The 13,213-nt window shown below is 43.7% G+C and overlaps 1 protein-coding gene across 2 annotated transcripts in view; it reads right to left on the bottom strand.

Annotated features, from left to right (window-relative positions):
* The window catches only part of SCNN1G (sodium channel epithelial 1 subunit gamma), a 56,104-nt gene that overhangs the window by 6,795 nt on the left and 36,096 nt on the right, over positions 1 to 13,213 (bottom strand). For both annotated transcript variants that reach the window (XM_085629496.1, XM_085629494.1), the window contains exons 8-11: positions 9,966 to 10,083; positions 9,605 to 9,683; positions 8,492 to 8,549; positions 2,763 to 2,824 (exon numbers count right to left, since the gene is read on the bottom strand). In XM_085629496.1, coding sequence (XP_085485622.1) covers positions 2,763 to 2,824; positions 8,492 to 8,549; positions 9,605 to 9,683; positions 9,966 to 10,083 — 317 coding nt within the window. The remainder of the gene's footprint in view (positions 1 to 2,762; positions 2,825 to 8,491; positions 8,550 to 9,604; positions 9,684 to 9,965; positions 10,084 to 13,213) is intronic.

Here is a 13,213-nt window from a genome sequence, read left to right as displayed (position 1 = left end):
TTCCACTCCAAGAAAGGAACTAGATACTGTCTAAGTGGAAATAAGTCATCACATCAGTGTCTGGAAGGTGAAACCCTTTGGATTAACCTGTCAGGAAGTCAAACACTTCTTTGTGTCCCTTGGATTGGTGCCAGGTGAGTGCTAAAGTTCCACCAACTCCTTCTGAAACTGTCTTCAAGGTGGCCACTGGTGGTGTGATGTTCAGACCCAGACACCGTGATGACTGGGGGTGTGATCATCAGGCTCAGACAGCGTGACGACTGGTGGTGAGATGTTCAGGCTAAGACAAAGTGGCAACTGGTGGTGAGATGTTCCGGCTCACACAACGTGACCACTGGTGGTGAGATGTTCCGGCTCAGACAACGTGGTGACTGGGGGTGTGATGCTCAGACTGAGACAGATCCGGAAGGGTATTAAATGAAGGACGCATTGGGGCCAAATGAAGAACTTGTGCACACATCAGAGGGAGATAGGAGAATGCAGCTTCAAGAATGGTGCATCGTGAACACCAATGGAAAGAAGACTCTCCAGAAGAAGGGCACATGGGAGAAGGCGAAATTTGAGGATAGGGAACTTTTCAACATGATGGAAAAGCAGTCATTTTGTAGGTGATAAGAATAAGTGGGAGTGTTTCTATGAATATACCAAAATGTTCTGGTGGCGAGTGTTAATATCTTGTCTAAAGTGGGTGAATTAATATTGTGGAAGGTCCACTATAGATCACTTCATCATGATCACTGGTGGAAACGTGCACAGACGGTGTATCCATAGGTGAACCCAACCTGGAAAATTACGCGTTTTGACCAATAGTTATGAACATCTTTTGTGATTCCAAATATGGGGTTCAGGGAAGACATCATGCACACATTTTCTCAAGATACGATGAGATGAGGACACAGCACAGGTAGAAAATGGAGGAGTGCTCAGCTTGGCGTAACACTGTATTGCAGAAACATACACCATGTCTTTGGGCATTCACATGCATGTCAAAAATACAAGAATGTACATGAAATGATGGTGTGGCTGTACCTTCTAGATTGCAGCGCAATTGGGCGGAGCGCGGAGCAAGCGCGCACACCAATAGAGTATTGAAACTATTAAGCAGACTAATTATGGAGTGCCGTCAGCACTCTGATTTGCATTTGAAAAATACAAGAATAACACAGTGGGAAGGCAGTTTGAAGAAACTTTTTATGTCGCGCACATATAACTTCAGCTGTCAGTTGGCACTCAGGGTTTTTTGGTCCACCCTCTGCTCATAATTAGATCATTTTCTTGTCTATCTCACTTCCTCCTCTTGATTAGATGGCTTTCTTACAATTTCTTGTGTTTGTCACACACTAGCAACATTTCACTTTCATTGTGTTTTAACCGGATGAATCCATTCTTTCACCTCGTTCCTTTCCCAACACCCACATTGTTTCTTAAAAAATGAGGAGTCCTCGGCATCTGCTTAACCACCAGTTTCTGGCTCTCCAAATGCCTCAGTCTGCTGTAGTAGCAGGTTCCCATATTCAAGTTGTTTTTATTATTCCAAGATAGACAAGCAATATGCGGGAAACAACCTTTACAACGCAGTCATTACATCGCACTACCTTTACATAGCAGTTATTACATCGCAACATCCTTTACATCACATGTCATTACAATGCAGCCATTACATCACATGTCACTACAATGCATGTCATTACATCGCATGTCACTAAAACGCAGGCATTACATCGCAAGTCATTACAATGCATACCATTACAAAGCATAGTACCCTTACACTATCCAATACTTACCCTACTGTTACACTCACTGGAGTCAGAATAGTAATTTTTACCCCTACACTATCCAACACTTACCCTACTGTTGCACTCACTGGAGTTAGAATAGTAATTATAACCCCTATACTATCCAACACTTACCTTAAATGCGATGTAATGGTATGCATTGTAATGGTATGCGTTGTAAAGGTATAATGCGGTGTAATGGAATGCCTTGTAAAGGTAGTTTCTGAAAATGCGATGTAATGGCATGTGATGTAAAAGAATGCATTGTAAAGGATGTTGCGATGTAAAAACTGCGTTGTAAATGCAAGCATAGTAAATGTATGCATTGTAACGTCATACATTCGCAATATGCACACGCACAATGGTCATCTTGGAATAATATTTCTTCAACTTTAAGAAAAACAGTTTTAAGATGGCCACCATACATGTTTGTGTATGCAAGGCGGTCATCTTGAAATCTCTTATGTTTTTAAGTTTTAAAAAAAATCATTAGAAGATAACTGCGGTGCATGCATGTGCAGCAGCCATCTTGTCATCTCATCAGCCATTTGTCTGCTTTGGGATGCAGAACATTCATTATGTATGGTTGTTTTACATTAAATAAAGGGACAACTGTGCAGTTAATGCACTGTGTGACTTAGTGGTCCTCAAACTGCACACTTACTCTTAGCTTACGATTCCTCAAACTGCACACTTACTCTTATCTTACAAGGGAGTTCTGCCTTCACTGATCCCCACCCCATCTCAGATGACCATAGCAAGAAGGAAAGTCCAGTGGAGACAGGTCACATGTGCCTCAGGCACAGACCAACTGCCCAGACAACAACCAGGTTGATCTCCAATGACAGTCTGTCCTACTGTGAATGAATAAAGGGTTGACTCTGGGCGAGGCCTCAAGGGATTATTCAAGTCCTCTCCTAAAATCATTCAGCTCTTTCTGGCATCTTTGCGGCATGTCACTTACAGAAATACACAGACCAGACTTACTTTGTTAAGTTTTTGTCGATCTTGTCTCCCATTTCCCAGGTTAAAACTCGAAGCATCCAATCCTGGGAGGAAACAGAATAAACATGAAGGCAATGAGAAAAAGAAGATATATTTCTAAAAATGCAGATAAAGGGGTATTAGCCATTAGGGACCTAAGATGAATAACTCAGACTTTTGGTATAGGAGAGATTGGGTGACTTGGGCCAACTGTCTCAAGAAGCTGGAATTAGTCACGTGTATTTGCGGGCAAGAGGGCCTTGAATGTGGTGGCGTGGTCACTGCTGCACAACTTTATGCCATTAATGACAATTAACCCATCATGTAAGCTGGGCAGTAAACTCTCCTTACGCAACAGAGTTCTGATCCGATCCATGTGAGACAACACATACAGCACAGTAACCTCTGTCAGTGCTTAAATTGTAAAGCATTAAGTGCAGGGGCCCATAGTATTTCATAGGAGAGCTCAACTGGAGCTGCCAAATGCTGGGGTTGATGAATACCAAGGCTACCTGATCTTGATTCCACATCATGCCTCTTTCTGCCATCACCCTACAATTCCTGTCTCTTTATCACACTCTGGAAGGCTTTTTTATCCCAGCCTTCATCATTTGTGCTGTTTCTATCTCTCTTTTCAGCCTTTATCTTGCTCTGGGTGAACATCTGACCATGAAGAAGTCGCGGTCCCCTAAAATGTGTGTCGGTTGTACCACCAGCAACCACTAACATTAATTAAGCACTCACCTATGTGGTTGCTTTTGTTTTCAGTCCTTTAAAGTTCTCTATTGACCTCCAGCCAAAGAACTGCTTTGTTTTGCCCACATAACTCACAAAGATCTCAGAGAGATAAACAATGACTAAAGTGACCTTAATGCATGAGAAATGTTCAAAGAGCCTCTAGAGTGATTTAATAGTAAGTGGACATATTTAACATTATGCAGACATATTTCACAGCAAAGTGTTTTAATTGTAGTTCTGCTTTTTATCGGATATTTCAGTGATTTTTACAGAATTCATAGTAATACAAGAGCAGAGAGAGTAATGCAAAGTCAGCGAAAGTGAGTTAACTGCAAATGTGACAGAGATGGCAAGCATAAGGATCAGTGGTGGGCGGAATGTTTCATTCTGCCTGCAGAATTGGTGGAATTTGGCAACTCTGCGCTACTCATGCATAGCGGAGTTCAGGCCAAATTCTGCCATTTGGTGCATGGTGGAATTTGTTTCCCATGAGGCCAGAGAAATGTGAGCTGGTGAGTGGGATTTAGCGTACCCTAGTCGGATTTTCTAACGCAGGCGGTCACGGGAGGTCACGAGTGGTCAGAGGGCTGCTTTTTGAGCAGATTTGCTGCCACTCGAGTAGATTTTCTACTCGAGCAGCAGTAAAGCCAACTCGATTAGCCGGCGCTCTTGAGCAATGCATGGTGCCATTTGCGCTGGTTTTTCAGCACTGCTTGCGCTATTGCCACTAATATGCAGCGCAAGCAACACAACGTGCATATTTTCGAACCATTGGCAGAACTCCGTGGCATCTTGCTGAGCTTTTATGTAACTCTGCGGAATTCTGCAGAGTTAAACTCCAAGAGTTCATCTCACCCCTAATAAGAAATAATGTGCTTTGCCCCTAGCAGACACAAGCAGTAACTGCATTCATTGTGAAACTGTAGACCGGAAATGCTCTTTTGCAAGTCCTAACAACAGACTGAAAAATCGTTTAAACTATATTTTTGCTATGAACGTTTTGACCATCATTAAGTTCTTAATATCAGCCACATAAATGTCCCTCATACTTTAGAACTGGGGTCAGTGATTATTATAATTGATTACATGCATGTTGGCATTCTTGCAGGGAAATTGTTCTGTTAAATCCATTATTTGTAAAGCACGAACCGTTACCCGAAGGCATCCCGGTGCTGGGGGCCGTTGGTAAGATTAAGCAAGCTATTGCCCAGTCACATGGTGCTGGGCTGACCTGCTGCCGGTGATCGAACCGTGAGCCCCAGATTCCAGCGTCAGTCGCCCTGGCCGCGGCGCCACACCTCTTCCCTGTTAGGTCGAGGTTTGGTAGCCTGTGTTTTGGAATCTATGTTTTTTCAAAAGATGTTTTAGAACTTTGTGTTTTTACTCACTATCAGCGGTGGCTCTTCCACTATGGTGGAGGAGCATCGCACCCCCCCTTCACAGAAAATGTGAGGAAAGGAAAAATAAAACAACACTCATTTTATTTTTCCTTTCCCGTCGAGGCTTGGGGGAGGGGCCTGATGGTGACAGACACTGAGGGGAGTGGTACTGCACTCCCATCACTGTGCATGATGGTTTGGCCAGCCATCTCAGGTCGCAGATGAGCACGACGGGGACGGCTGCGGGTAAGTTTTAAAATGTTTACATTTTTGTATCCCCCTGCGGCCCCTAGTGCCCCTTACCCCGCCTCTCCTGTCCACCCGCCCCCACCACCCCGCTCATCCAGCATCTTAGCTGCTCCTGCTCGCTACCAGTAATTTTCCATTGATGGGTGCAAGCTGTCGCCATGGCGCTAGACAGTGGATTTGAAATCTTTTAACAGACATGTCATGTACAAGTGAGTGCTCATATGTGAAGCAACAAACTTTCCAATAATTTAGCCACATGTGGCAATATCTATATAGGTCAACACTTGCTTAATAAGTAGGGTCTACAGAAGGGGTAATTTTAATGAAAGAATAAACACAGGAATGTTTCAGAGAATCTGGACTATTGCATTGGCTCTTCAAACTAATGTTACACAGTAATACTGAGAATGACCGTGCTTTCCTTTATCCAAGTGATGTCAACCAGTGGAAGGAGATGAGGTGCACAGGGCTTTTAGAGGAGAAGAGAGGTAGGCCAGTGCTGGATATTTTGATAGTAAAATTGTTTATGAGACAGCCTGTCTTATTATTTAGGTAGAAGTGAGGGTGGATCCATGAAGGTTAAACATGATATGAGTGGCTTTTACAACAACCTTTTCATGGGAGTGGAGGATTAGTTGAAAGGACCAAGAGGCTTCGGCCACAGTCCAACTTGCTAGAGACTAGCCCTACACACTGTGGCACAGTGGAAGGGAAGGGTGCATATTTTACTGATATTAATCTGGTGGTAGTCGGTGGGAGGATGTGTCTAGGTGTTATGGGAGAGGTTGCTTTTTGCTGTCAAACTACACATTAAGGTTAAAAGAAAAGTGATGGGAGGGGGATTGAATTTGAGAGTCTGACATTATTTCAATCTTGGCAGGTAATGCATTTCCAGGCACAAGGCCATACAGGCTGAAACGGAGTGAGTGAGGTTTGTGTGGAGTGATGATGCAAATGAGTGGAAAGAGAAGAAAATTGGAGTTTCATTGCCAAGGAGACCTTGCAGGAAAAATAGATCATTTCACTGAGACAAGTAGTTGAAAGGAAGGAGAGATTAGTTTGGAGGGCAGAGCCATTCTGTATTCGCATGTGCATTACCACAGGCATAGAAGTGTGGAGAATAAGCGCACAGAACAGGACCAGTAGCTAATTGAAGAGGAGAGCCAGGACAGTATGATCCCTGCGGCACCTAACTCAGACATGGTTGCCAAGGGGTCAACACGTAAATGCTTGAGAAGCATGAGAATGGAGGAATGTTGTTTGAGTTGGTCAGTGATTGTGAATTTAAAGACTTGTGAGATAAGTTTTAGAGGAGTGAACTATGATTTTGCAAGAATGATTTATGGAAGAGATACTCTAAAGTCATGGCAATCTAAAATTGGGCAAGTAGGCAACCCAAAATGGACAGGCAGTGATCTAAGCATTAGAATCATCTAAAAGCAGGTAGGTAGAGTGAGTTGAAAGGGGACAGGTAGGCTCATCTAAAATGGATACCTCGTGTATTTTAGATGGTTGCCGTTAGAGTGACCTAAAAGCGAGTATCAAAACTGATCTAAAAGTGGGCATCTAGGTGATCTAAACCTGGGCAGCCAAAGACATCGAAAAGTGTTCAGCAAAAGTAAGTAAATGTGGGCAGCTTATAGGATCTAAAGATAGGCTGCTTAAGTGATTGAAAGATAAGCTCCTAAAGTGAGCTAAAGGTGGACTGTTAGTTGTAGCACAGATCTGGCACTTGTGTAATTGATGAAGAACAGTCACGGTGATATAATAGTGAGTTGAAAGAAATATCAGAAGAAGCGGTCATTCGTCGAATATCTAGAAAAATGATCCGCCAAAGTGATGTACAATAACAATTAAGCACCCAGCGATATAAGAGAGAGGCCAGAGTGCTGTAGAAGGGAGCAGTCTGTTAGCGGTCAGGGCACCCAGCAAATTCTAAGAACAAATAGCGAGAGGGGTATTAAAGTAGCCAGAATCATCTAACAGTGTGTGGCCAATGGCTTAAGATCGAGCAGTCAGAGTGATGAGGAGCAGCCAGAGTGATTTAAAAGCAACCTGCACTGAACGATGAGTGATCACCCAGACTGAGTCAGGAGACAACAGCAAATTCGACAAATCCATGATTTAACAGCTTCTAGGAGTGAGCTGCCTGAGCAATGTGAGAACCAAAAGGTATTCAAAACCAAGCCGTTACACTTTAGAAAATCTGATATTTACTGAAAGCCAAGAAGCCAGTGATATTAAAGCAGACAGAGTTATGTAAATGGGGAATTCAACACCTGCCAGTGCTGTAGAACCAAGACACAAGAGTGATATGAGACAAAAGTTATCTAAAGTCAAGAGAATACAGCGGTATGAGAGCAGCGGGTTATCTAGATGTGAAGAGGATAGAGTGATGTGAGAGCAGTGAGTTATCAGAAGCAAAGAAGAAATTATGGTATGAGACAGCAAGTTATCTAAAGTCAAAAACCTGGGTGGGAGCACTGTGTTATCTAAAGCCAATAAATTAATGTGGTATGAGAGAAGCAAGCTATCTAAAGCAAAGAATATAGGCAAGTCCAGAGTGGCAATACCAGAAGGGTGGGGCAAGTGATTTTGTTATGGGGGCTGCATTTACAGCAGGCCACCCACCCATCCATCACTTATTTCCAGACTCCCTCAGGTATTTTGCCACAGCGTCATTGCTGGCCAGAGAAGCTCCACTGAAACCAAACTGAGTATCATTGACCCTCTTTCATTTCCATGTCATCGTCGTCGAGGAGATATAAGACAGGCAACGGCGCTCTTTGCTGAGTCACCCGGTCACACATGGCACAACCGGTAGCAGAGCACCAGTCTGACTTGTTCAGGAGTAGCCCAAAGTCCACCAGGACAGGTAGGAGTGTTCTTCTAAGATGCGAGGTCCCACCAGCTTCTGATAAATTGATGGTTGCTCCCCATCGACTGGGCATCTGCCTCATGGAGGAGGGAGGGGAAGTACACCCTAAACATGACTTAGTTTTACTTTTCATCCAAGTACAATTTCCTATAACTACTTCTATTTCCCCTCTGTTTCAGTGGTGGCCCAGATAGGGTGGTGTTAGAGCAGTAAGTTATATAAAGCCAAGAAGATAAGATGACATAACAGCAAGTTTTCTAAAGCGAGGAATATATAGTGATTTAAGACTGGCTAGTTATCTGAAGCCAAGAAGATGGAGTGCTGTGAGCGCAGCAAGTTGTCTAAAGCCAAGTAGTCATAGAATGATATAAGAGGAAGCATTGATTGAAAACCCAAAAGGCATCCTATTAGAGCAGTTACCTAAAGCTGAGCAATGACACAATGTTTGACTGCTCTAAGATTGAGTGGTTTAAGTCCAAGCTCCTTACCTCTGAAGTGATTGAGGGCCACTGTGCCGTGCTTCTTGTGAATGTCCACTCCCGATTGCTGCAGAGAAAAGAAAGAGCACTGCATTTTAGAGGAAAGCAATTGAGTCATGGTGGCATGTGATGTGAGAGATCCATGGTGGCATTTGATGTGAGAGATCCATGGTGTCATGTGATGTGAGAGACACATGGTGTCATGTGATATGAGTGATCCATGGTGACACGTGATGTGAGAGATCCATGGTGGCATGTGATGTGAGTGATCTATGGTGGCATGTGATGTGAGTGATCTATGGTGGCATGTGAAGTGAGAGATCCATGGTGGCATCTGTTGTGAGAGACCCATGGTTGCATGTGATGCGTGAGATCCATGGTGGCATATGATGCGAGAGACCTATGGTGGCATCTGGTGCGAGAGATCCATGGTGGCATGTGATGTGAGAGATCCATGGTGGCATCTGATGCGAGAGATCCATGCTGGCATGTGATGTGAGGGATACATGGTGGCATGTGATGTGAGAGATCTATGGTGGCATCTGATGGGAGGGCTCCATGGTGGCATGTGATGTGACAGATCTATGGTGGCATGTGATGCAAGAGATCCATGGTGGCATCTGATGGGAGGGATCCATGGTGGCATGTGATGTGAGTGGTCCATGATGGCATGTGATGCGAGAGACCCATGTTGGCGTATGATGCGAGAGATCCATGGTGGCATCTGATGGGAGGGATCCATGGTGGCATGTGATGTGAGAGATCCATGGTGGCATGTGAGGTGAGAGACCCATGGTGGCATGTGATGCAAGAGATCCATGGTGGCATGTGAGGTGAGAGACCCATGGTGGCATGTGAGGTGAGAGACCCATGGTGGCATGTGAGATGAGAGACCCATGGTGGCATGTGATGTGAGAGACCCATGGTGGCATGTGATGTGAGAGAACCATGGTGGCATGTGATGTGAGAGATCCATGGTGGCATGTGATGTGAGAGATCCATGGTGGCACGTGATGTGGCAGATCCATGGTGGCATGTAATGTGAGAGACCCATGGTGGCATGTGATGTGAGAGATCCATGGTGGCATGTGATGTGAGAGATCACCCTTTGCCCTCTCTTACCTGCAGCTCTCTCTACACTTCTTATGACATCCCATGTCCTCAGCCACGAAGTCGGTATAGAGCTTCAAGTAGCAGTACACTGCATGAGGGAGAGAGGACATGTCTTAGGAATGAGGCAAGCTCAAAGGTGCATTGTAGCCCTCGCACATAGGGAGTAAGCAGACAATAGTGGAAGTGTGGGCATGGTGAACAGTGCAGTGTGTAGCAACTATACTTGATTGTTTATATACTGGCAGAATGTACACAACATAAGTCACAATACAGCATCCTACCCATGAACTAGAGCATTCTGCAAATTAAATACATCATCTGCCAGGCGAGAGATGAGGCCACACAAAGAGGAATGCAAGGAATAACTTACTCCAGTTTGGATAAATATTGTAGTTACAGAACTCTGCCCCTGGGGGTAGAGGCTGGCTGTAGTGGGCACATCCACACACATCCACCATGGCCTCCTGGAAGCAGGAATGAATGCAAATCTGCAAGTAAATGAGTAAAAAAAACAGTGATAATCAGTGCACTGGAACAATTTTCAGAGTGGGGGTGGCTACTTCACTGAAGTCATAGAGATTGCGAAAAATCGAAGCATCATAAATAGAATAAATGTAGCAAATGAGCCACGCCCATTTAGGAGGAGAGTAGCAAAGGGTGCAGTATATAGCCGGTGGTGCATTTCGGGACATGCTGTAGCAAACATATTATGAAGACATATTATGGTAGGACACTCTCATTTCCAGACGTATTGTCCATTAAAATGGCCTTTAAAGTTGCAAAGACATGCAGTGTTACTGATAAGATAAAACTATGTTGTGTACCAATGATAATGTATAGAAATTGGGTTTGAGTGAATAAGCATCATGTGCTCATCTCCAAGTACGGTGTCTTGGTTTGTTATGATCCTATTAAAATCATTGTTTACTTCACACTTCAGAATTACAAAAAAGTGTGCTCCGTATGTTGTTTCCTAACTGCTGATCTATTTTGAAATATTTGTACAATTCATTTACAGATATTTAAATTTTGTTGTGTTAAAAAATTGACACCCTGCAGCCTTTACTCCCTGTACCCCAGCAAGATTGTCACATAGTCCTCCCACTGTGCAGTCAGAGAAATAGAAGTAAAGACCAATGTTTAAAATGTTAGCAAGAATGTATGCAAAGACACATCCTGACATGTGCCTCGGTCTCTGAACGCACAGACAATATGACAAAATAAAAGTAAAACTTTAAGACATCTGTATTGCTTATTCACGGTCTGAATTTCAGCATGGTTATTTTAGGGGTGCTCCAGCACCCCAAAACACTTAATTCCAGAGTCTATGTTGATAATTGGATGAAAGTTAATTAAAAATAGAATTGACAGATATGAACTACACACATGAGGCACACCAAAAGGACCCATGATAGGTAAGAGACAGGAACTACAAGTAACCCAGACTTCCTGAGAGTGTTAACCTTTACAAAAGAAGACAAGGGGTGGCTACAAAAACAGGTGAAAGAGGCTCAGAGAAACCTTAAAAGGGTCAATACATTATGATTTTGAACTGTGAATGTTGGGGGAATTCCAGACATTGCATGGTCACATGTAAATATTGTATAGGTTCTCTCATTAATTTAGGGTACAAGGATTGAGTTGACGCAAAAGGTGTTAGCGGAACTGGATTTGCTTCTAGTGGAGCTGCTCATACAAGGAAAAATATCAGAATTAAACTGATGACCCTGAAAAAACAGTGGGCATGGTGGACTGGAGATTTCTATTATGTGGCGTCCCAGTTAAAGCATGCTGTGCATTGGCTGACAGACGATGACCACTGGGGAAAAGGGCTGCTGCATGGAATGCATGGAGAGCATGCATTAGATAGTTTATTGATGTCTGGCAGAGCGGTCCCCACTTCTCCTCTTCGTCAGAAGGCTGGTTTGTGATGTTTGGGACAAATCGATTAAAAGATTCATGAGACACATTCTCCGTTTGCACCAGCAATGCGGATATGGAGCATTTATCCCTTTGAGAAAATTGATCGCAGAATGTCGATGGAACGCTGGAGGCAAGGGTGGCTGTCAGACATGTGCAGACTTGTACCCCAATTTTTTAGTTTTAGTGACGCAAAAGAGATTTTCAACATATGGACCAGTCATTTCCTTCAATATTCGGAAAGAGTGCGTACGGCTGGAGTGATATGGCCCACTTTTCCGAATGCCCAAACGTCAACTTGAACCATGATCTAATTACGTGCCTTGTCGAATTGTAGAAAGTTGATTATGATCCTATGAAAAGCTCTTCATGCTGACACACCGCTGCCGAGAGTGAGAGCACAGTTCAAATGGCAGGAAATCAAGTCCGAGCCCATTACAGGGGCGGACTGGGACGAACTGTGTATTGGAGTGAGGCGAGTATCTGGTAAGGCTCACTTTAAACTTATTCAACATATCTACATCTACATGACTTACCTGACCCTTGCCATGCTTAGTAGGATCTACCTGGTGTATTCCTCCAGATGTCAGAACTTTTAGGAGGAGGGGGCAAACTTCATACACCTTAATTAGAAATGTAGAGAGGTGAGGGGTTTGTTCAGATATACTGGCTATGCTCATACAGAGCCCAGGCTGAGTGGTATAGCCTACGATTCGACACTGCCTTCTGCCCAAGGAGAAAAGGAGGAAGAAAATATCAATCACTCGGGGTGGTCCTCATGACGAGGAGAATAGCTATCTGCTGGCTTAGTGTTCGGCTGGCAAAAATTGGGGAATGGACACAGGATGTGGTATAATGGATTGCAGCTGAGGACTTGTTGAACAAACATACTTGACAGGAAGGACAATTAGTACAGGACCATATGTCATAGGCTGAGACGATCAGACTGCGCAATCACCCTCCAAATAGCAGATCACCGTGACCCCTAGCCATTCACTTTTATGAGGCTAGTGATTAGTGATGGTGGTGGATTGATATGGTATGAACTCTGAGAGGAGTGTGTTGCGACAAACAGTTGCAGGGGATGGGGTCAAAAGTATGGACAATATGTTGATTCTGATTGGAGGAGATGGCTGAAGATGGCGCTGAATTGTATCTGGTTTCTGTTACAGCTGATGGTTTAGCAACAAATATAAGCAATAAATATAAGCAACAGAGTGCAGTGGCAATCCCCATAGTGGACACTGTTTGCACACATATCCTGGGAGGTATTATGGTGATTAACATGGATATAAAGCAGTACTGGGGGTGAGTAAGGTGTGCTAGCATTTAAACTGTTGATGTTCTTTAGAGAATTGCTGTACAGTGATTGCGCCCGTATTGGGCATGTTGTGCTGGTCTATTATCATTGAGCAAATGTGGAAAAATGGACGGACATGTGTTCTGAAAACAAATTTATTAAGGTTATCTTGCTAAGAAGAAACTGAGCAGTAAGTGTGTGTCAAACTATGTGACTGCACCGCCCGGATTATGAGAGCATGGAGCTGGAGATTTTTGTCTAAAGAGAAAATATCTGAGGGCGGTAAGACTATTGTCATCTTGTGACTGGAGACTTTCCACTTAAGATAATCATGTCTGGTGGAGCTGAGGCTGTCAAACAATTATTCCAAAGTTCTAAAGAAGACCGCTTCTGCAGGT

Source organism: Triturus cristatus, chromosome 10 (genome assembly GCF_964204655.1).
Source record: "Triturus cristatus chromosome 10, aTriCri1.1, whole genome shotgun sequence".
NCBI lineage: Eukaryota > Metazoa > Chordata > Amphibia > Caudata > Salamandridae > Triturus > Triturus cristatus.
Note: the sequence above shows the minus strand (reverse complement) of the source record. Positions and strands in the feature narration are given on the sequence as shown.